Here is a 24718-nt window from a genome sequence, read left to right on the forward strand (position 1 = left end):
TCTTACCAGAAGGCAGCGCTTCCTACCAGACTGCCCCACTTGGTGCATTCTAATTCATAAAGAGCAAGTGGCTCTCATTCCAGAAAGCAACGCTTTATCTGTGTAGCTATCCAGCCTCAGCAAAGATCAGCTTTATCACTCTGCAGTTGAACTGCGTGAAATACTGGAAATGTTACAAGTGTTCACGAAAGGTAAGCTGCTGGTAATGCCCCTTCATCTGAGGGAACAATTGAGGAAGAGAAAGCGGTCCTTGCAAGCCACTGGGTCCCTAGGGGCCAGGCCTCCGCTCCTGGTCAAAGCGCAGAGGCACCTGAGGCATGTAGCCGTAAGGTTGCAATGGGTAGATGGATCCCTGAGGAGACCAGATGCCTGTACCGCACAATGCACTGCCTCTTCCAGAGGGAAGAGGACTGGGATCATCACGCAAAGCTCATTCAATGGGCGAAAGCACAGGTGGGGCAGAGTTGGATCCCAGATGGCCGCCTGCCTGGCAGGCTCTGCCACGTGCCTCTTCGTCATTTTGAAGCCTTGTGCCATGCCCTGGGCAGGAGGGCACGATGAAGCCTCAGACACGGGAGTATACAGCTTGTGTCCTGCACCCGAAGTGTAAGAATCTACCTCAGAGATGAACTCTGGTAGGTGCTGAGTCCTTGGCCGGTAGTCGAAAACGCTCTGACTCACGACCTCGGAGCAAGCTCAGACTCTTGAAGGTGGCACTCAATGATCCCATACCCCTTTGCATTGAAGAGGACAAACTTGATCACCTTTCCGAGGACAGCCTGGTAGGGCCCCTGAGCCCCTTAGCTTGGGAGCCAGTGGCCTGGATGGCCTCAGGTCTGCCGCTGGAGTGCCCGGAAGAGCCCTCGGGCCCTTCGGCTTGGGAGCCAGTAGCTTTAGAGGCCTTGGCCTGCCAAAACCTGAATACGAGTTGCTGCGCTGTGGAGATGTGCTGAACAGAGGGTCTACCTTGTCTTGATGAGAGGTCCTGGAGACTAAGTCTCCTAAGGTGGTAAGGTCGGGAGGAGGAGAGGTGTGGAAGATCTCCCTCCACCAGGAAAACCGATTTTTCAATTCCCTGTAACCGAGAGCGCTGCAAGCCAAACATGTGTCCCAGCGGTGGTCGGGCCCCAGACACTCAAGACAGAGTGCATGGGGGTTTGAGGCCAGGAACGAGCGGTCACATTAGGCACATCTTGTGAATCCTCCTGCAGCCGAAATGCCCTGGGGGAGGCGAGGCAACAAAGGGAAGTTAAATAAGAAACAAAACAGGGAGCAAGCAGAAAGCTAAAAAGTCTGTGCTGGCTACCAGGTCCGACACCGTCCGTGATAAAAAAAAAAAGGGACTTGAGTGAGGCGCTGGAGGGCAGGGCATTCCCACGCCCAAGGCCACGTCCCTGCGTGCTATACTAAATTTAAATGGGAAGCTCAATTTTTGCTGCCAACGGTTCCGGTAGCGTTCACATGTTGGGAGATGCCCACAGGGATGGAGGAAAGGGCACGGGACGTACGAGTATTGTTAACTACTTGGCATTTCTCTCCAAACTCAATGTCCATTGGGTCTCCAGACCCTTTCATTATATGCATTCATTTGTTCTGCCCTTTTTTTGGCCCATATGAAGCCCTCCCGAGCGCCCCGTTACGAGCGCTTGCTCCAGGTAACTCACCAGTAAACGGCAGCTCCTCCTGGTGCTTGCGCGATTCTCTTCTGCTTTCGCTTGCTCCCCTCTCTCACATCGGGAGCAACGGCAAGCTGCACTTGCCTCTTCTGCACATTATTGCTGCCTTGTGCAGCAAAGTGGAAAATTCTGTGCCCTTCAGTTCCAGCTGGTGACACAGGGCTCGGAGCTCTGCAGGGCTCTTCACTCTCGTAGCTTTCTCCAGTCTCAGTATGCTTCCCGCTCTCCTGCAACTGGCGGCGTCCTTTTCACCGGCTTCTCCTCTCCAGCCTGTGCCACGGTGCCCGGGCTTTCGAGGCGGGTTCACTCCGCTCATGTGGGTCTCTCCTTTTAAATCTTTTAAATGTACCTGTATCCTCTTAAAGGGTTGCAGGTTCAAGTCCTTTATCCAACTACAATTAACTCTCTCACTGGGACATGCCTGACTTTCAGAACTGAGTTCGACAGTCCTCCTCCTCACCCCAGTACCAAAGTGGTGTGCACAGGTGGAAGTGGTTATTCTTCCTGATCGCTTCTTCCTTGTCCCAGTCTTCTTAAAGGGAACTAAATGGCATATAGGTGGAATGTGTGACAGTGTGGCAGAGTGCCAACAATCTATGAAGGTCGGGGAGGGTAGGATGTATTTTGACTATTTCTTGATCTACCTAGAGGAGGTGAATGTGCGTCTAGTTTGCCCATAAGAGAAGGTGTTTTCCCTCTTGTTCTTTTCCCTGTTCATTTATAGAGATGTTTTACGTGAGGTTTGTTTGGTAAGGAAGGAATGGGTGTTGGGGGTTTGACAATAGCCTATAAAAGGCTTAATGGACTGAAGGTTCATTGTGGAATGGAAATGGGGATACTGCTTCTCACCTAAAGACACCCTTCTTCCACTACACAAGTCTCCTCCACCCAGGTGATCCTCCCTCGCATATCCACCCCCATGGTCGGGATGCCTTCATGTTGCTCACCCCCCCTTCTTGGGGTGCAAACACTTTCTCTCTGCCTTGCAATATTACAATTTCTTATCTTGCCCCTCCATGGGGTCTCTTGGATTTTAATGGGGTTTGGGACATCTTGGTTTTCCGCCCTCACTGAGGTAAATGTCCCCCTCACCTTTTCTTGGGGTATCTTGGTTCTCACCCTGACTTGGTTCACTGCTTCTCTCACACCTTCTTGGGCACAGTCCTTTCTACCCAGCGTTGGGTCTGGACGTTTCTCTGCACTCCTCCTGGTTTCCTGGAACCATTGCTCGTCTTAGGGCCTTCCTCGTGGAGGTGGCTTTGGCTGTGTGTGGCACCCCTTTGTTGGTTCTGCTTCTTCCCGTCAGTGCACAACTGGTCCTCTGCGTAATTTGCTTCCAGTGCTGGTTGACCACTTCTGATGCGGTCGTGCCTCCTCTTCAGTCGCAGTCAAGTCTGAGTGGCTTAGCACCGCACAGGAGAGGGCAGCTGTACTTCTAGTCTTCCTTCTTGCTGTGTGGCAGTCTTACTGGTGCTTTATATTTCAAGCTGTAACGTGATTGGACAATTCCTTATTTCTGTGATTCACGCAATGATGGTATCCTTAAAGGGTCAGATGCCCTGACAGCCATTTGAAAAAGGTTATGTACACCATTATCCTTTGTAATGACCATGTAGTCAACAAGTGGGACTCTAGTCTTCACATGAGGGAGGATGAATAAAATCCCTTTCTTGTGATTCCTTGTCCACTAAGGGGGGTGCGGGGGAGTCGCCCGCACTTAGATCCCGCTTGCCGTGTCCCATAAGGGGTGTTCAGCTTAGCAGGTTCACCTCCCTAGTCCAAAGGGGGTGGCTACCCTTAGGGAGAAGGGATGAATTCTCTGGATTCGTCATAGTAGGCATGATGTCTTTGCCATTTTAGCTCACTACACCAAGTGAGGAGTGTTGCTTGTTACGATTTCACCCTGCTCTCCGACTCACACTGCAGGTCGGACAAGCAGGTGATTCTTGACCACAGTGAGATTTGCTTTGTTGATTGTCCATTAATGTGGCTGGGTACAGTTTGCTTGCTGTACGAGAGCAACTTTTGCAGTATCCTTGATACGAATGGCAGATTAGTATGCGTGTGAATTTTAAGAGTATGTGCTTTTAAAATTTCAAATGGGCTTGCCCTAGTGCCTCAAAAGATATGGAAAGACTTGTGCTGTTGTAGTTTTCACACTGAGAACTGTATTTCTGTCTCTATTTATAATTTGAAGAACTTTACCAACCTTTTTTTTCCAAAAGAACTATTTTCGGTCAGACCTGGGGGCCGTAATGGCACCCGCGAGCAGAACTCGTAGCTTGCCGGTCCGGGAACTATGGTACCGGCAAGCTTAGCGGTACTGTAGTTCCCGGACCAGAAAATTTATGAGGCCCCATGAGTGCCATTTCTTATTAATTCAAGACAATTAAATGCTGCAAAATGGGCCGAACTGCGGTCTCCTGTCACGTTTGCCCAGGATGAAAATAAAGTTGGGCAAGCAGTCCCAGAACTTTGATAAGCGTGTGCCCATTCTCCCTTATATTCCCAGAGAAGAGAATTTATTGCAAGGCCAAGGTCAAAGAATCTTCATGGCAGAAGGCATGGGTGATGAGAAATGTGGAGCTAATTGGGTGGGGAGGTGAAGTCAAGTTCACCCCCTGGCACCTGGGGTATGAGCTTACGTGCTGCTAAATGAACTGAATGTTCCAGAAGGGCACAAACGTGCCAACCAATTGTAGAGGGCCATATAATGAAGAGTCTTATAGTTTGAGAGCCAATGATGTACTTTGTCTCTAATAACGTGTTGAAGATGACTTGCACTAGGGGTGAGCATGAGTCGTCCACCTGACTGAGAGACCCAACCACAACCCGATCCCTTATAGAAATTATACTTGGATGCTCCCCTTGAGCCAACCACAATCCCCTGTAGGTTTTTCATATTTGCCATGTAGTATGATGTCACGTATGACACGTTTTTGTTATAAAAATATTGTTTTTTATGAAATACTTGGAGAGAATGCTGTTCAAAGTCTGTTGATGTCCGTTTAACTCCCTGTTGTAGACAATTGATAATTAAATAGCAAAAAGGAAAGCCATCTTCCTGAGTGGTTTGAATATTTGGAGTACAGAGTTATTCTGTTTCCCATACAACTGCATGACACGCTACCCGCCATGGACCCCAAGTTCAAGTCTCTAATAGATTGTCATTCCAGCACTCAAGTTGAACAAGTACTTGAGGTTAAACACTAGTCACCTGTACCATACTTGATCAGCCTTTGATCGTATTTCTTCCCAGTTTGTCACAGGTCTATTTAAAGGACAATGTCTTTCTAGTCGCCCTTACCTCAAACCAAGGTAAATCTCTAATTCTTCTTTAGGCAAGGTCTTAAGGGAGCCTACCCCAGGCTCAGGTCTTCCTTGTCTTGGGAATGCTAGCCAAGTTTTTATTTAGTCCACCCAATCTGGCTAGCCAGTTTCCTTTCGTTTGTTCAGTCTTTGATTGCTGGAAAGTGTTTTTTTATTCTCTTCGGTGAGTTTGCCAATCCAATGAGAGCAGGAAGATGGCACCTGGCTCAGACTTTTCTTTGCTCATTTCAAATGGTAAGGTTCCACCCGTCCTTTTTCCTATGTCCATTCTCCATGCCTTCACACCCATGGATTCTTTATTCCTTCCTCTCTCCCTCTCTCCTTTACCTTGCTCCTTTTTTCAACCTTCTCGTACATGTTCCTCTCTCTGCTCTATTCGCCATCCTACACTGTGCTTTGTGTTCCCGCAGCATATCCTAACTCTGCAATTAAATTAGATCAATTACTATGAGTGGGATGGGCTTTGGTCTCGCAGCCACACTCTGTGTACCCAGGTAATTTCTAATGATTACTAATTGTTCCGTGGACAATTATCTGGGTTGCGATCTTGGAATAGACAGCCCTGTCATGGCAGTCATCTTCGGCATTGGTCTCATCTGCTCTCTGTATCTCCCTTATTTCTCTGGTGCCGGCTATCTGCGATATGTGCCACGTCCTAAGAGTCTTCACTCATGAGGTAACTAAGGTCTGTATGCTGCAAGCATATGCTCAGCTGGTCTCTACTTTTGAGGTTTTCAGGCTACAATTGCCACCTGTGTGCATGCTCCCAAGTACCCAGGGGAAACATTGCCTCTCTGACTCTTTCTTAAGGTGAGGAGACAGGGAATGGGGGCAGAGGCTGTGGGCAACTTTTAACATCTAGCACCTTCTGGGTGGCTATCACGTAGTAGGAGGTATCCCCTGCCCAGAGGGTTCCCATTCACACCCACTTTCTGGCTTGAGGTGCGAGACTCGGTCACATTACATTGAGGGTGAACAGGTCTGAGGGATGTTCTCTGTGCTGCATCTTTGGGTGCAATGAATCCCCCCCACCCCATTTTGAGCCTTGGATGAATGGATTGAAGAGGTGGTTCCCTCCTATCATCCACCTAATCATATTGGACCCAATTCTTGCACTTAAATGAATCGGCATATCCAAACAGCTTGTGCTTCTTTCTCCTTACAGCTTGAGTGCAAAGGCTTTGGCACTGGAGACATGTGTAGCGGAGATGCCGATGACAGTGCTGAAGGGTCTAGTACAGGAGAGTGGGAGGGGTAGAGTTTGGACAGGAACAGCATTCTAGGTTAATCTTTTGTCTAACTGTGCTACCTACTGTAGAGAAAATAGGATCACTAACAGGTAGCAAGCCAGCACTGTTGTGTTACCAACTGATGATTATCCATCAGTGTTAAAGGGGCTTTAATGTCAGGAGAGGCTCTGCGCATATTATAAAAGCATGATCTCCCATCAAAATATAAGAAAACGTTGCTTCTATTTTTACGGCCCAGTGCAGACAAGGGAAGGGTCATCGGAGAAGGAATCTCCATGGCATCAGTTAAGTCGGTGGGGCGGGGAATGGGTTGGGAATGACGAGAGTGCCGGGTAGGGAGAGAGACGCTCTGTGCCGGGGGGGGGGGGGAGGGGCAGTGGATGGGATGAGGAGCTGGTGGTTGGGGCCCAAGGTGCTGAAAAAACATGACAGCATCCGGGGAAGAGGTGCAAGAAGCTATGGGAACACAAGCATACACTGGCAGTTTCTGCCCCTGTTTCCAACCTCCTGTTCTCGCTAATTTGCACCTTTCCCATGTGCAAATTCTCAAGAACGGTCTTCCAACTCATGAACAAATACAAGTGAACAACGCACGATTGGGCTCCAACTCCGAGCAGCAGAATGCACAATTCTTCGGTTTTCTCTCATTTGAAACCCCCCCCAACTCAATTAACCCGTCCTCCGATTTTTTTTCACGGCTGGTGGGTCTAAATATTTAATGAAATTCTGGTAATGGGGTACAAAACCTGCATAAACTAATATGTACAAGACCAATTCCAATAGATGGCTGTGGCATTTTGCCCGCCATAAATTAAATACTCGTTTTAAGATGAAAAAAAAATGCTTTCCGAGGATATACAGAGACAGCAAGCATGTCAAGGCTGTCCCTTACAGATTGATGATTCCCTCGTGTCTTTAGAAGGGTTTGACCATCCCTACTGCAATGTGTTCGTTTTACTGTTGTCAAAGCATTCCTGTACACTGATTAGCCCTACTAGGGTCACTATACAAACTAACAACAAACATACTCTGAAGTCTCTGAAAAATATGGTTTTTGCCCGATTGCTAAGAAACATTAAATAATGTGATTTTTTTAAAGCATTTATATAATGATAATAGAAGACATTGGTAGTGCCCTATCTAAATTTAGCGGAAGTGAGGCTCTTAAGGGAGGCGTTACTTTATACTATGGAAACCACCTCTCTGAATAAGGTTCTACTGGTGGAGAAGTATAGGGAGTCTGAAATACTTTAACTTGGCATACTGAAATATATTATTGCCAGTCTTGAATTATTCAAATGCTTATTGTTTATAATTTTATGATAACATTCGACGGATGCATTTATGGGAATAATTTATTTTGTTTTGTTTTCTTTATAATTCTTGTATTGAGATGTTTTTACTATGTAGTGGTCACTATTGGAGAGCATGTTTAGTTTACTTTTTATGGGATCTGTAATGTTTTTAAAAAAGGTAGCAGGTGCTCCTCTCCAGAAAGAACATGGCATGATAACCTGTTCTGAGATGAGAGTTTGCAGCACACGCTTTTTGCTCACTGTACCTTTCACAGATGAGAAACATCATTTGCATATCAGTCTTTGTCCAGCCCACATGGGCAGTCCAGCACGGAAATGCTATGGCAATTCCTCTCCGAACAAGAGTACCAACAGTACTGTAATGTTTTTAGAAACAAGGAACTGATGAGCTGTATAATTTTATGATCTGTATTTGTATAGGTTTTAAAGCATTTATTCGCAAAATGAAGCTAACAAGGAATGAATGAACGAGTCTGGGGAATAATTTCTGCAACAACAAAAAAAACTGGATAAAAGAGCAACCATATGGGTTGGAAATTGAGCACAGTCACCTGTTGTAAGCAGCTAAAACAATCACATGATTTTTATATACAGCTTGGAACATATTACATTAAGATATCACACCTTTGCCCAAGACATTCTAGTCCAAAATCAATACGCTATATATCTCTCCAGAAAGACTAAAAGTAATGTAATAAATAGTCCTACTGCGTCCATTACCAGAGAAGTAGCCTCGAAGGGCTGAGGTTTGTCCAAGTGCCCATTAGTTATGGTACAACAAAAGGAAAAACCTCAGGTGAGTAACTCGGCATAACACAAAACAGTGCATACGTAAGTTTAACTGTGTTCACTTGAGACCTTGCAAATTAAACTGGTTTAATGTTTTGGCAGACTTTGGGTCTTACCTCTAGGGTCGGCATGCTGCCAGTCAGTAAATTCAGCCGCCGGAGACACCTCTGCCAACGTCACAGGAGCAGAAGATCCTTCCAATAAAGTGAACTCGGCAGTCCTGCTAGGTTCTAAAAGTAAGGAAATATGTGCAGTTGATTAAATGTGAATGAAGCATGGGAGAACAGCTGCATATGCCGACATATGAAAGGGCAGATGGGAGATACTAGTGCCTTGGGAATGCTTGTCATTCGATATGCATATGGCTCCGGCTTTGGCCAGACAAGCCAACTGCGTCACACTGGCAGACTCCATTCCGTCTTTCGCTCCACGCGCGTTTACCAACATCTGTGCTTTTACAAGAAAATAATCGTCTCACATCAAAACTCACTTTACTAATAATGTACACGCTATCTTAAAATAAAAACATACCACAGTAGTGGTGGAGCAAGGAAAAGGCTACTTATTACCTTGGACACACGTTACACCGGTACAGGCACGATTTTATTCAGACAATTACTTGTCCTGCGTGTCAGGAACGTGCCACCGAAGTTGTTTTGTATGAAATCTAAAGCTTCCTGAAATGGGGTGCCGTAAATCTTACACTGTCCCCTTTCAGGAGTTCAGGTATTTCACTATCCTGAACTGAATGTATCCTTTTCAGCTAAAAATCAGTGCATGGTGACGCCACCTTCTTGGAGTGGCTCCCAAAGATCAGGAAACGTTAATTTCCAACTGTATAGATTATGTTCGCCCGCTTCCCACAAATGCAGGGACTGACAAACCTCCCTAAAAAAAAAAAGCCGACAATGCCCAGAAACTTCTCATCCGCCTTAACGATAATTTTTTCAGTCTTACTCTGCATTTTGAAATGAATAAGAACCTCAATCATAAACAGCAAAAACGACACCTTTGTCAACACCAGAGCATCCCCCTCCACCTGTGACTTCACTTTCACTGCCTGCTCCTCAGGAACATCCAATTAGGCAAGAGCCCACTCTGAGCTGGACAATCCTGCCTAACAGGATGCGCATCAGCAACTTGCACCTGCGCCACTGCCTCAGCATAAGACAAATTGCGAGAGACTCTCACCAACTGCACCTGGGCCTCACGCATATATACAGGGCACTTCTTATACATAACAAAGTGCTCCCCACCACAGTGTCTAGACACAGGCTTTGTCTCACTTAGTCACTCCTTGATATCTTGGCCATCGCCACACTTCGCACAACACTGCACTCCCCTACAAACACTGGCTACATGACCGAACCTCTGACACCAAAAACAGCGCAATAGGTGGTAAAGGGGGGCACATACTTTGCCACCTGAAACCACTCATAACCAATCCTCAAAAAATGCGGCCCCTCCACACACTGAAATGTCACCAATACAGGAGTAGAATGCACTACCCCAATGCCATTCAGCCGCTGCACTCCTGCCACATTATCATGAATAAGTGCCGGCATTAAATGTTCCAAATCAGTACTGGTCAGCACTCCATAGATCAGCCCCTTACCTCTAACCACATGGGCAGATGGCACAGTAAACACCACACGAATCCCCACCAATGAGCAGCATTTTCTCCTTTTGTTCAAAATTCTTGCAGTAAACCAAAAGCTTACCCTAGCATACCTTGCGTACAAACCAAGGTGAACAAACCCTCCCTGTATGGCACACCTTCCTGAAAACCTGACCTTCCACAGCAATCGCACCAAGACCAAAAATGCCCGCTCCTTAGAGGTACACATCAACCTCAAGCAACACACACGGCCCATCACCATCCCCAGCGTCCTCAACCAGCCGCCTTCAACTCGCACCCCCACCGAACAAAGAGACACTACCTCATCATGCTCCAACACTGCATACCTGGAAGGTGCCGCAATTCCACAACCCTCATCTACCACCCGATCCACAGGAGACCTGCTCCGAATCCCATCCTGCCTCCTGCACTTCTTTTTAAAAGGAGCTGATGGCCAATCAGAGCTAGAATCACTAGAACCAGAGGAGTCCTCAATCACAAACGTATTGTCTAAAGCCCCACGAAGGGCAGCGTGCCCTGCTGGTTACCCCACCCAGGACACCCACCCTCCTGGACAGCAGTCTGCTCGCCAACAGTGTTTCCTACAAAGTCAAATTCAAGCCGGTGTACAGTCCCCAGCTGAACGGGCAGGAAAACGTATCCTCCCTCACCTCCATCCCCTCGCCAGCAGTGCACCCGGGACGCCACATCCCACAACTCCCATTTGAGCACGCCCAGCCTCCTCATCTCCCTGCAGGTAATATAGACAGTCCTCAACTGTCTTCTTTCCTGCCAGATCCCCCAGACAGCCCTGTAAGTGTTCAAAAAGCCCGGCTTCCGGGTAGCTATAGGAAAGATCTTGGCCTCCACCGCCTGGCAACCTGTCAGTTCTGGTCTCATGTGGACACCTGACCCGCCAACCGCACTTTAAAGGGAAGTGCATTGCCAGAGTTCTTGATGAAGACGTCCTATGGATTCACCGAGGGGCACCAAGACGTCTTCAAAATCAGAAGACTACCCCTATTTGAAGGACTTTAATGTAGGTAACCAGCAAAAGGTGGTCAAGGGTGCACGAGGGAAGTGATGAAGCATGACACTGCACAAACCTATTATAAGTGGGTCAGGATATAACAGAGAATGAGACACTAAACTGGAGTGCTTCTGGATGCTTCCTGGTTGAGTGGCGGTACAAGAGTTACAGCATGTTCAGTTTGTTTCCAATTCTACGTCGAGACCAGAAGCTTCCTGTTATGCAATATAACTACTTTACTCAACCAGCAAAAAAGATGAAAAATGTTTTTATAATTTTTCAATAAAAAAATGTTAAAACTAATTTTGCATGCATATGTAAGGGCCCCCTAACCCAAGATGGCAGCCTTAGGAGCACACACTAGCCAATCGGGTTCTGCATAAACCTATATATTCCTCTACAGTTAGTCCTTAATCCTCTTCTTTGCTGATTGACCAGCAGATAAGTAACCTTTCTTCTGTTCGAGCGATCGTGTCATTATGTGCGATACTTGGTTGCTTTTTGGTATGATATAGTGGTTTCAAATACATTGTTTCATGATAATTGTTGTTTTGTACTTGTTGGAGCATTGTGAGCGTCTTAGCTCTCCGCTCCACTGTTCAGTAACATGGTGACCATGTTCTCCTGTGGTCGCGTGGTTTGGCTTGCGTGAGACCGCAGGGGACCACTGGTGGAAGCACGGATACTCTGTGTGAGCACTCTCGAGGCAGCTCATGCGACATGGTCACAGCACCAGTTTGCCGCAATTATGGTTTGCTAAAGCAAGTTTGTGAAATGGGACAAACTATTCAGTAACTGTCCGCGGGGCATGACTTGTTCAACGTGACTGTCGAAGCCTGCTTGCCATCTGGGCTGAGTGAACACCGTTCCTCTGTCCCCTCCCAGTCAAAGCCTGCTCAGCCTGTTACACATCAGAGCTTGCTGAGAATTGACGGAAGCCCTCAGCTTGAAGTAGCTTCATTTCCCATTTCCCTCCTCCCGTCCCTGCTGGGCTTATTAGGGAGTATGCCTATTCAGATGCTTTGAATAAGGTGGGTCATGTCAGCCCTAGGGGAAGTGAAGTAATTATGCAGACGGTTGTAAGGATTGGGCGGCTAGTTCGCCAGCATTCTAGTTCCTCTGAGGAGGGTGCTGTGCCGGTTAAGCAGCAACATTCTGGTAGCAGGTGTGAGGGTAGTCCTAGAGCGATACATAGAGTGGTACAAGAGTCCATGGATAATGCCCTGTGAGACGTGAATAATACTAATGTGTATATCAGATTTTCAGACGGGGTTGCTGGGGTACCGGGATAGGTTCATGTTCCATAAGGGGCTAGACAGGCCAAGAGCAAAGATCGGGGGTTAAAGAAAGGGTGGCTTTTGCTGACAAGGCCAATAGACCCCCAATCCCATAAGAGTCGTAGATTGGGTAAAGATACTTCCTCAGGGTTCTCTTTCATTGGACGATTCAGATTACCCATTTCAGAGAAAAAGGTGAAGAGGGAAGGGCCGCATGACAAACAAAGGGTGCTTAGAGATGGCCTTTGGGAGCCTTTCTCTGATCCTACTGATATCTACCATCTGTGCTAGGTGGAATGGTGCCCATCTGAGGCAGTGGGTTCCTTCCCGAAACCTTTGGAGAGGGATTACTGTAATAAGCTGTGGTCTGAATGTTAGATATCAGTTCCAGCTATAGGGGAGGGAGGATAGCTCAGGGGCAACGCGTTTGTCTTGGAAGCAAGACAACGCGGTGCAACACAGGTTCGAATCCCAATTCCACACTTAGAAACCACTCATTGGTATTAAGCATGTTATAAATTAACAATTATACATCAAACCTTGTGCATTTCCCCCGTCAGGTTCTTTTCCCCTTCAATCTCTGTTTTGGGTTTTACCGGGCGTACTCTTGGTATAGTCTCCTGCCAGGGCTTTTAATGTGTTTCACCTTACAAATACTTGTTGACTTGGGTTTGACTGGTATACTCTTCTGCCAGGCCAAGGCTTTTAACATGTTGCACTTCACGGAGACTTGCACATTTACAAAAGTTCACGAGGTGAGGTTTTCCTTTGCCCACCTTAACCTCGCTCAGGCTTTGCGCCACTTGGCTGCGGGTCCCAGATTTAACTGCTGCAGCTTTGTGAAAGTTCACGAGGTGAGGGATTTGCTTCTCTCCTCCTCAGCCTTTCTTGAGCTTTGCTTCCCAAAAATGATTCTCCTTCATTCAGTTCTAAATTAGCGTGCTTCAAGATAGTTTACGAAGTGCCTGGTGTCCCTCTCTTTCTCTCTAGGACTCACTGCCTTTCCAAAGTGCTCCTTAGGGGCCATGCTGTAAACGGGGGCCAGCACCTCGGTGCTCCGCCTCCAGTTTGTGGGTCAACTGTGGTCTCTCATCGGCCTACATGTCCTTTGCGGCTCCCGCCTGGTGTCGAAGCCTCCCTCCATATTCCTAGGCTGAGGCATTGTTCTCCGGTTCCTGTGACCACTGACCTGCCATGCCTTCAGTCTCTGATGTGGTCCCAGTGGGGCACGCCAGTTATTGCAGCCTTCTTCATTCTGCCTTGAGACGGTCAGCTCCAAAGACTTCTCCACAGCGGCACACCAGTCCCTCGTTTGTCCGAAAAAGCGTACACAGGTCACGCAAGTAGCCTCTCTTCACTTCATTCAGGTTCCGTCTTTTAAAACCCCTGGCACCTGTCACACGCTCATAATTACTAGAGCGCCTTCTACAGTTCTCAGCATTGTGGATCTGCATCACTCCCTTCAGCCTCGTCTCAGTATTTTTACTTGGAGGGTATTTCCTAGATTTTCTTTCTACATGATACTAGACAAGGTCTTTAGCAGGTTTTATGAATAATGGAAGGGAACTTTTACAATAAGCCATAAAGGCTTGTAATACAGAGGAAACATCCCAAAAAGGGAACGGGGGTATACGTATCCCCCTGAGGGTCACCATCCCCATGTGGTGCCTCGATCAAATAGCTGCCCTGAGTGTCAGGATCCGGTAGTGTTTGCCGTCCCCTGATCACATGGGGAGAGGCTATCATAGGAAAGCGAGTGATGACACCATCAGATTCACCACACTTCTTTTGAGGAGAAGATCATGCAGATTCATTCAGAGAGGACGAAGACTGTACAAGTTCCTCGTGGAGTTCAGTAAATTTGAGAGTTTTTCTCGCAGCTCCAGAAGGGGATAAGGGAGTAACTGGAGACTAATTTATAGGGTGATGCAGAACCTGATTAGCTAGGGAATGCACCCAGGACTACAATCTTGGGTTGGGTGCCCTTACATACGTGTGCACAATTTGTTTTGGTTTTAAAATGTTTTTCCTTAAAAAGCAAGCATCAGGACGCAACAATGACACAATCATACAAACAGGTGAGACGGGACATTTCAAATCTTAGAAGGGCCCAGTCAAAAGCAATCAGTTACTTAAATAGGAGTGTTTTTAATGCTCTGCTAAAAGCCCTTGTATTCTGTTCCATCCTAAGCACTAGTGAGAAGGTATTTCAAAGCTTGGCAGCACTTACTAGAAACGATCTACCTAATCTGTTTGATCTTTTGTATCAAGAGCAGTTAACCTGTGCCATGTTGGAAGAGCGTAGTGATCTTGTCGGGGGATAGCGGGAGACTAGACTTTAAATACGGAGGTGCCGTTCCAAAGACGCAATGATGCACAAGGGTGCCAACTTTTAAGTTAATGCTTTCCCACACCGGTAGCCAATGGAGGTCCCTCATGTGATCAGAGAAACGGTCCCTTCTCTGGATTCTCTTGATGATGCGCACAGCATCGTTCTGTATGGTTTAATATTTTTTCAAACAGGAGTTAGAGGCACCGGTCAGCAAGGCATTACAATAATCCAACCTTGAGAGTATAGTAGCTCGAGTGATGATGGCGCAATTCTTTTTAGTTAGCAAAGGCCAGATGTTCTTGAGTAGTTGGAGATGGTGGTTACAGTTCCGGCTAACCTGGTTAACCTAGGCATCCACATTCATAGAGGCTTCCAAAAGCATGTCCAGGGATTTACTTTTTTTTTTTTTTTTTTAACATCTTTTTGAACTGGTTCAAATCTCCACCTCAGACCATATCACATTTACATCAGTAAAATACAAGCACAACAGTAGGTTAACAACAAATAATACCGTGCAACCTTTAGGGCACACTTGGCACACCTTCTTATTGTCCTCTTCTCCTCACACCTCCTTCTGCCGGGCAGGAGAATGTGCCCCCGCATCCTGCCCCCCTTTCATTCCATGTCCTCATCCCTCGCCAGCAGATATACTGCAAGTGGACCCCATATGTCCTTAGGTCTATTTTGCGGCCCACACAGGGCAGCGTAGTCTTTATCGGTGTCGCTCAACCAGAGTGGGTCCTTCAACCACCCTTTCAACTCCGGGGAGGTGGTATGTGTCCATTTCATGAGAATGCATCTTCTAGCTATTATCATACAGGATGCCAGAAGCTTACTGTACTTCTTGGGTATACCCGGAGACGTTCTGCCCCATGATTTCCGTCATGATACCAAACACCCCCTCCCAAAAGGAGCGCAAAGCGACATGTCCAGGGATTTACTTTTCTCTGCACTGGGACGATACAATTCTCGACTTAAAAGCGGAAAGCCTGCCATGAGACAAAGATGAGATGCTCGGTTTTGCTGCCATTGCGGCACAGCCAATTTCTGGACATCCAGGACTCAGTTTGTAAGTGCTGAGGAGATTGGCAGAGTCTAGGGCATAGTCATTGCTGACTTCGGGAACTAGCTGCGTGTCGTCAACATAGTTTGTAAAGAATACACCCAAGTCCTAAAGGAGCGAGCAGAGTGGTCTTAGATACAAGTTAAACAGCACAGGTGATAGGCAGGCTCATTGGGGTACACCGCACTGGATGGAGGCAGCGGGAGAGAAAGCTTCTCCCCAGTGAATTCTGGACACCTGGTTGGAAAGAAAGGAGTGGAACCACCCAAAAGCCTCCCTAGAGCAGTTGTCCAGGTAACCCAGAGTGTCCTGCAAGAGTTCATGGTCAAGCAGATTATAAGCCCTCGAAAAATCGAGCAAGACCAGAATTCCGGCTTTTACACTATCAATGATTTTCAACATATGGGACTGGAGATCAACAAGTGCCGTCTCCGTGCTGTGTGCGGGTCTAAATCTTGATTGCCTGTTGTGAAGGGCGCCGTTCAGTTCCACTAATGTTTGAAGTTGGTCCGAAGCCAATTAAAGAGAATTTTAAAAAGAAAATTGCAATTTATGATAGGCCGAGGGTTGCTCATGTCTTTGGGGTCCAGTACGGGCTTCTTAAGAAGAGGGGTGATCATGACTGCCTTGATTGAGTCAGGAACAAGACTGTCCTGAAAAGATGAGTTCCCCAGCCTGGTAAGGATCGCTGCAAATAGCTCTTTAGGCTCCAAAATTTATTTGGGCAGGAGGATATTTTCGGAACAGGAGGTGAGACGCATAGAGGATAGCATGCTCCTCATGTCAAGAATTGATATCGGGGATAATGTGAAATCGGGGTTATTCAGGAACTGCGGTATTAGGAACCAATGGATCCTTTGTCAGAGGTAGGGGTGATCAAGGTGTTTTAAATCTTCTCTCTGGCCTTTGCTACTTTTGCTTCAAAAGGGGCCTGAACTACTAAGCAGTCCTGGTTTGTGGGCATAAGGGGTATTGAGTGGGCCTTAGGTTTCTCTAGTCATTTTAGGATCTCTAAGAGTTTTTCAGTACCATTTGTGGCCTCATTGATCGGGATGGTAAAGAAGTTTGGTGTAAGTTACTTACCTGTAACTATTGTTCTCCAGCATGAGTCTGGCATGGATTTACATGCTCATGAATATTCCCCGTCGTCAGGCTGGGAATCCTTGGTAAAAGACAAAACAGTTTCACTAACACTTTAAAACTGTATTTCTCCTCTAAACCAATCACTATCCTCTGGGTCATACCGCCCCATCCAATGATAGTCCTCTTCCTGAGCCCCGCCTCTGGCAACCATCTTCAGATTTGGTAAACACGGAAAGTAGCAGTATGACCAAGAAGAGCCGCAGAGGGGCCAGAGGCAGTGTTCGCATGTGAATCCATGCCAGACCTATGCCGGAGAACAATAGTAAAGGTAAGTAACTTAAATCTAATAAAGGTACATAACAAACCTTCTGCATGGGGTCTGGCATGGATTCACATGCTCATGATTAACGAATCACAGCAGTACACATTACACAACCACATGAGGTGGCAAGGCTCAACAGAAGCAAGTAACACTTACCCCTGGAACAGACTCACCTCAAGCAAACAGGATGCGTAGCACTGCCTGGCAGACTCTGTATTCCTCCCTGGAATCCCTTTCGATGCAATGGAACTTCGTGAAGATATGCGTGGTCCTCCACATTGCAGTCCTGCAGATGTTCAGCAGGGGCACACCACAAAGGAATGCTGTCGTCGTAGTGATCGCTCTGGTGGAGTGGGCTCTCGGACGGCCCGGCAGAGGCCTGTTAGGCCAGCCGAAGACAGAGCATGATGTAGCCGGAGAGCGACCTTGAGATGACAATTGAGACGTCTTCTGAAAACTCTTTGTGCGTGCCACATAGAACGTCAAGACACGAGCAACCTCCAGCGAATGCAAGGCCCTCTCTGCCAGCGATGTAGGGTTCAGGAAGAAAACAGGCAACACCAAAGGCTCGTTGAGGTGGAACACCGACAGAACCTTCGGCATGAAAGTGGGGTGCATATGCAGTAACACCCTTGATCTGTGGAATGTCAGATACGGCTGATTGCAGGATAGGGCCTGGTTCTCACCCACACGTCTGGCTGAGGGGATGGCCGCAAGGAATGCCGGAATGCCATCTTCCATGAGAGAAACTTGACTGGGGCTTGAAGCATAGGTTCGAAAGGTGCTCCCATAAGTCTTGTCAGGGCCACGTTGAGCTCCCATGCCGGTCTAGGCGCCTTCACTGGAGGGAAAGCCCCTTGAGGAACTGCTCGACTAGTCTGTGGAACCACAGCAAGGTTCTTCCTGGAGATATGGTGTAGCGTGAGATTTCCGCCAGGTGTACTTTGATGGATGCGTGAGCCAGCCCAGCTTCTGCCAAGGACAGCAAGTAAGGAAGAATCTGTGGAGCCATAACCCTCAGAGGGGTAATCCTTCTGCAACTGGCACCAGGTAGCAAAACGCTTCCACTTATGGGCGTAGCACTTTTACTTTACTTTCACTTTATAACATTTGTAGTGCGCAGCCATAGACCCCGTAGGTGTGAGGGCGCGGACAAAGGACAAACATCACGAGAAACAGGCAAAGAGTATCCTGAAATCAAAGGAGCACCATGGAGAAGAAATCAAAGGAGAGGCAGGTGTTTGCCAAGTGTATCAAAAGTGACAACTTTGGGGGCAATTTTAGCGACAAAAGGTTTGGCTAAATTCAGAGATCACAACCTAGGCTAGAGTACAGTGTGCAGGCAGGTAGTGACAACTATGGCAGCCTGCCTAGATTTGAAAATCAGAAAATAGGGCAAAATGCAGTGTGTATCCCTGTCCTGTGAGCCAGAAGGTCCCCCAGTAACCGTCAGAAGTTCACCCCTTGCATCTGTTCACACCAATACTGCTTGCAATGGTATGCAGTGATTATATCGAATAGAAAACAAATAATGACGTTTTAACGATGAAAAAACAATGGAAAAAAATATTGGTTTTGGGAGTGGGGGAAAAATATTACTAAAAAAAAGGGGGCCTGGTGGAACCCCCAAAAGACAATGAAAAAATGTGAAATTGAGTTTTATAAAGGAACACAAGTCACATTTGTAACATTGGATCCATTTAACCGGATCAATCGCATTCTTAGGAAACACAAAGAAAACAAAGAATGCAAGTGTCCGGTAGCCCCTCCCCGATCCGCTCACCAGTGCCGTAAAGACCCGCCATTGACAACTTAATTAATGAATGGCTCTCTCACGTTCACCCCTTTCTCCTTGCGACACTGGGGGAATCCTTAGACTCTTGAGCAGGTGACAGATCCAATTAGTGTATGTGGACCTTTAAGTTGGGAAAGTCTAGGCTCCGTGTTGTGAGTGACAAGTAACCCTTGGGTCTATTGAATATATTTTTCACAGAAATCCAACCATTCCAGTTCGACAGATCCAGTGTCTCCATGGATGGCTGCTGTCAGACGTTCCATCCGGTATAAATTCCGGGCCGTGATGGCCCATTCGTTCTTTCTGGGGGGAAGCTCTCTCTTGCAGTGTGTTGCCAAACATGTCCTTCCAGAAAGGATCAGACTGTGAATCATTTTAGGCAATATCATTTATTCTCCTTCCTGTTCTTGTAGTCCAAATAATATCAGCATCAGTGTTTTCCCCACCTTGTGATCCTGTCTAGGTCTTTAATCCAGCTAAGGACCTCATCCCAATAGGATAGGACCGCCGTACATCCCCACCACATATGCCAGCGCGTGGGGCTCGCTCCTTGATACATCTTGGAGAGCCTGACCGGGTCATATTGCCACCTATATAAGAGTTTGATTCCATGTAGTTTGTACTGACAGGAAATGATTGTCTGGGAGGCCCCACAGCACATCTTCTGCCTCGTCCGCGGGGATAGCTCCCCTCCTGAAGTCCCCTTCCCAGCATTGTCTCTGCTTGGCTGAGGGTCCCTAGTCTCCACTGGGGCCCTATACAGTGCACCGATTAGTCGCCTAGAGCCTGACCCAGTATCCAAGATCCCCTCAAAGGGTGTAAGCTCCCTCTGTGATTTCTCCTTTTCCAGGCCTCCCGCATCACCCACTTCAATTGTAGGTACAGGAAGCTGGAGAGTGAGCCTATCACCAGTGCCTCCTCCAACTCCTGTATAATAATGAAGTTCCCATCCTTCCATAATTGTCCTGCCCTTTCCAGACCCGCTTCATACCAGTCTTGGAACCACTCTGGGTTCGGGATTGTGTCCCTGATCCACGGGACCCAAAGATGGGCCAGCAGGGATGGCCACGTTGTAACACCAGCTGATACCACTGCCTGCTGCCAAATACTCTAAATGGTGCCCATAATATGGCGCTTCCTTATCCTATGCAGTAATTTCGACCTGGGAACCCCATAGCCACTCTACGACTGTCGCAGGTAGTGGTTGTCAAGACCCACCCATTGTAAGTCTTCCTGCCTTCTTAGGTGTGGGATCAGGACCCTAAGCTGGGTGGCTTTATAATACATATGTATGTCTGGGAGTCCCACCCCCCACTGTCCTTTGGGAGGCTCAATGTTGCGTACAGAACCCTAGGGTTCTTCCCCTGCCAGGGGAACCGCGAGAGAGCACCCCGGGTTGCTTTACACAGGCGTGGAACCCCGTTCCACGCCTCAATCATCGACAACCAACCTCCCATTCCTTCCTGCGAATCTCTCCTCGTTAAACTATCCCTCTCCGCCTCGCTCTCATACAGCTTCCTAATAATCTGCAGGCCCCCTGGCTACGATAGACAATTCGCAAACAACCTCTGCAACTCTATTGCCACCCTTCAACTAAACCATCCCAACCTACCCTTCTTGGAGACGTCAACATATGGCTCGACATCCCCACCAACCCTATGACACACTCTCTGGTTGACGGTTTAGACGCCATTAACCTACAACCCCACATAAATGGCCCAACTGACTATAAAGGACACACTCTTGATGCCATCTTTAGCTCCAACACCCGAATTCATCTAAACCCCTGCACCCCTACCATCTGGTCCGATCACTTCATTCTCTCCTTCACCATTCGCTCACCCATCCCCCTTCCCGTACTGGAATCTGAACCTCCGAATCTACGTAAATGCTGGAAAAAACGAATTATGGTCCCAGACCTAGCCGAAGCGCTCCTCAAGTCTCCACCACCAACCTGCCAACTCAGTAAACAACTAACCCCTGACGCCTTTGACTCATGGCTCAACACATCTCTGATGCGGCTCACACCCCCTTGCAAACCCTCAAAGCGGCGTGGCCTCTTCCCCAAATGGTTCACTCCTGAGTTGAAGACCACTAAACGACTATATAAATACCTAGAACGCAAATGGCATAAAGACAAAACCCAGGAGAGCAGGGCTACCTTGGCCTGACACCTTTATCAGTACAAGGCCGAAATCCGAAAAGTAAAAAAAGCCCACTACAACTCCCGAATGCTAAACTGCAAAAATCCGAGCAAAGAACTCCACAAAATCATCTCTGAATTCACCAACCCCACTTGCACCACGACCGTCCCAACCCCCTCACAATCACTATGCGACTTGCTCTCCGCTCTCCCTTCACTTTTACACCACAGCTCTCGAAAGAACAAATACTCTAGCCACCAAAGTAGCTCTCCTACATCCACCAGGCAATACTCACCCCCCCATTCCGACCTGCCGACCAGCTGCAACCACTACGCAACCAACGTTCGAATCCTTTATTCCAATATCACCAGAACAATTTCTCAAACTTCTATCTGCCCGCAAACCATCTGGCTCTCCGCTAGACCCTTACCCAGCCACAACCCCGAACATTTTTTTGCTTCAACCTGCACAGGAGAACACGCACGATCCATCATAAATGCCTCCCTTTCCTCCGGTATCTTTCCCGACGCATTCAAAACGGTCCATTTCAAACCTCTAATTAAGAAACCTTCACTCGACCCTCTCGAGCCCAAAAGCTACCGCCCCATCTCAAACACCAGGTTCCTTGCCAAACTCATTCACCGAACAGCCTACTCCCAACTAAATGCCTTTGTCGAAGCCAACAACCTCCTAGACCCCGCACAATCAGGCTTCAGAGGTCGTCACGGAACCGAAACCACCCTAACCTCAATCTGGGATGACCTTAAGATGGCGGCAGACTCCACAGGATGCGCCGCACTAATCCTTCTCGACCTATCTGCCGCCTTTGACACAATCACTCAATCCTCCTAGACCGTCTCCACTCCCTATGAATTCGTGGAACCGCTCTTAAATGGATAGCTTCATTCCTCAAAGATAGGCACCAAATAACGATACTCTCTACCTATACCTCCCAAACCCGAACGGTCAACACGGGAGTCCCACAGGGAGCATGCCTATCCGCCCTCCTCTCCTGTTCAATCTCTACCCAATCACCCTCCCACCAATAATTTGTTCACACAACATCCTGTGTTACAACTACTAGCCGACAACACCAACTCCAGACCAGACCTGGCATCCTGCCTCCTTGACATAGAACTCTAGATGACCCAAAGCCACCTCTTGTTAAACCCCTCCAAAACGGAAATCATGGTTTGCGGCAACTCCGAACTTCTTCCGCACCCACTACCCTGGCCACCCGCCATGGGCAACTCACCGACCCCCTCCAACTCAGTGAAAAATCTTGGATGCACCCTTGACTCTGACCTAACACTCTCGCGCCAAGTCAACAATGTCTCAAAGTCCTGCCACTACCACCTTAATACCCTTAGGCGCATCTTTCCATATCTCTCATTTCCCAACAGACTCTCCGCAGTCCAATCAATCGTTATATCAAGACTGGACTACGCAAACCCCCTATACCTTAGAATCCACGCCTACCAATTGAATAAACTCCAAAGGGCACAAAACGCGGCGGCCAAAATGCTACTTGCGCTCGGACCAAGAGACCACGTCTCCCCAGCCCTTAAGACACTGCACTGGCTTCCTGTAGCCCGTAGGGTGGCTTTCAAAACCTTATGCCTCTCCCATCGAGCACTGCATAAAACTGGACCTCAATATCTTCAAGACAAACTAAAACCTTATCATCCCACTCGCACCCTAAGATCAAGCTCAGCCGGCCTCCTAGTAATTCCTAAGACAAACTCAGTCAGGTTAGGCGGATCATCATTCTCAGCCCTGGCCCCAACCCTGTGGAACTCGCTCCCAGCCCACATCCGCCTAACTGAGGATCTAGCATCCTTCCACAAACTACTGAAAACCTGGCTTTTCCCTTAAAACCAACTGGTTTCCAAACTAACAGCATCACAATGACACCGACCCAACAAACTACCGGATGCGAGAAATTGACAGCTAATAAACTCGAATGTAAACTAGAAAAACAAACAGAATTAAACGAGTAAAGTAGATCAAAACAGTGACATAGATAATATGAATAAATCACTGGGAAAGTAAGGAGATCCATACTGCGGAAATGGAGATGATTGATAATGACAATGAACGTGCGTAGAACTGATGACTATACATAACAAATGAACGTTTAGACCGGATGAACGTGCAGAGAGGATGAGCGTGCAGAGCGGCTGAGCGCGGGGAGCGGCTGAGTAGTATATCGAGTGCACGAGTAGTATATTGACCCGATGAGTGGGAGGACCGGATGAGTATGTAGATTAGGAGGAGTATGAGGACCGGATGAGTGTGTAGATTAGGAGGAGTATGAGGACCGGATGAGTGTGTAGATTAGGACGAGTATGAGGACCGGATGAGTGTGTAGATTAGGACGAGTATGAGGACCGGATGAGTGTGTAGATTAGGATGAGTATGTAGAGCCGATGAGTGAGAGGAGGGGATGAGCGCGTGAGGAGGGGATGAGCGCGTGAGGAGGGGATGAGCGCGTGAGGAGGGGATGAGCGCGTGAGGAGGGGATGAGCGCGTGAGGAGGGGATGAGCGCGTGAGGAGGGGATGAGCGCGTGAGCAGTGGGATGAGCGCGTGAGGAGGGGGATGAGCACGTGAGGAGGGGGATGAGCACGTGAGGAGGGGGATGAGCGCGTGAGGGGGATGAGCGCGTGAGGGGGGATGAGCGCGTGAGGGGGGATGAGCGCGTGACAGGGGATGAGTGCACAGAGCGGATGGGAGTACAAAGCGGATGAGCGAAACCCCTGATCTCGAACGCCTGAAATGAATAAAAGTGCATAGAACGGACTTGATCATACCACACCCCACGCTTACTCTCTTCTTTACACCACCACTCAAGTAGAACACAGAGATACTATGACACCATTCGGTATAACTGTTCTCATATGAACATCTCCCGCTCACTCCCCATCACTCTATGTAAACACTGCTGGTTACACCCCCCTCATCCAGGCGTTCTCCTCAGGCCTAACGCAGCCACACTCGGTCTGGATAAATCCTGCCAGAGCGAACACATACTCCTGATCTCTCAACCACCACACCTACCGCTATGAAGCAGCTACTACAAGAATTCCCCACCAGCTGCACACATACCTGGTGCGCACACGCACCTTTCGACTCGCTCGACTCACTCTACTGACCCGAACTTCGGTTCCCAAGGCCGTTCAACCTACCAGCGCCTTCAGACCACACCAATGGTATATAAGGCGCTATATAAATGCAAAATAACATAACATAACAATAGTAATTAAAGAGGAACGTTTTAAGACCCTTTTTGAAATTGCTTAAAACCAAAGAGTTTCTCAAGTGAGAGGGTAGAGCATTCCAAAGCGCCGGGGATAAAAAACAAAAGCAACCAGTTGCACTTTTTTTGGTTTTAAATCTTGGTTGGTGGAGGAGATTTAGGTTGTTAGAACGCACATTTCTAAGACAGGTTTTTTCCTATATACACCTTTGTAAATATGGGGGCATCGTTCCCTTGAGGCATTTGAAGGTGATGACCAGAAGTCTGAAAGGTATCCGAGACTCCACAGGGAGCCAGTGCAAGGCTCGACGCGCTTCAGAGACGTTGGCCCTATAGGAAAGTCCAACTACGACTCTGACCGCGCCATTTTGGACCACCTCAAGACGATTAATAGTGGATTTGCTGGAGCCTGCTAGCAGACTGCAGCAGTAATCC

At 47.8% G+C, this 24718-nt stretch overlaps 1 protein-coding gene across 30 annotated transcripts in view; it reads right to left on the reverse strand.

The window, feature by feature from the left end:
• The window catches only part of MAP4 (microtubule associated protein 4), a 2534981-nt gene that overhangs the window by 1439101 nt on the left and 1071162 nt on the right, over positions 1–24718 (reverse strand). For all 30 annotated transcript variants that reach the window (XM_069645850.1, XM_069645857.1, XM_069645873.1 and 27 more), the window contains one exon: positions 8478–8591. In XM_069645850.1, coding sequence (XP_069501951.1) covers positions 8478–8591 — 114 coding nt within the window. The remainder of the gene's footprint in view (positions 1–8477; positions 8592–24718) is intronic.

The sequence above is a fragment of the Ambystoma mexicanum genome, chromosome 2p, assembly GCF_040938575.1.
Source record: "Ambystoma mexicanum isolate Mex_15411 chromosome 2p, UKY_AmexF1_1, whole genome shotgun sequence".
In the NCBI taxonomy this organism is placed as follows: domain Eukaryota; kingdom Metazoa; phylum Chordata; class Amphibia; order Caudata; family Ambystomatidae; genus Ambystoma; species Ambystoma mexicanum.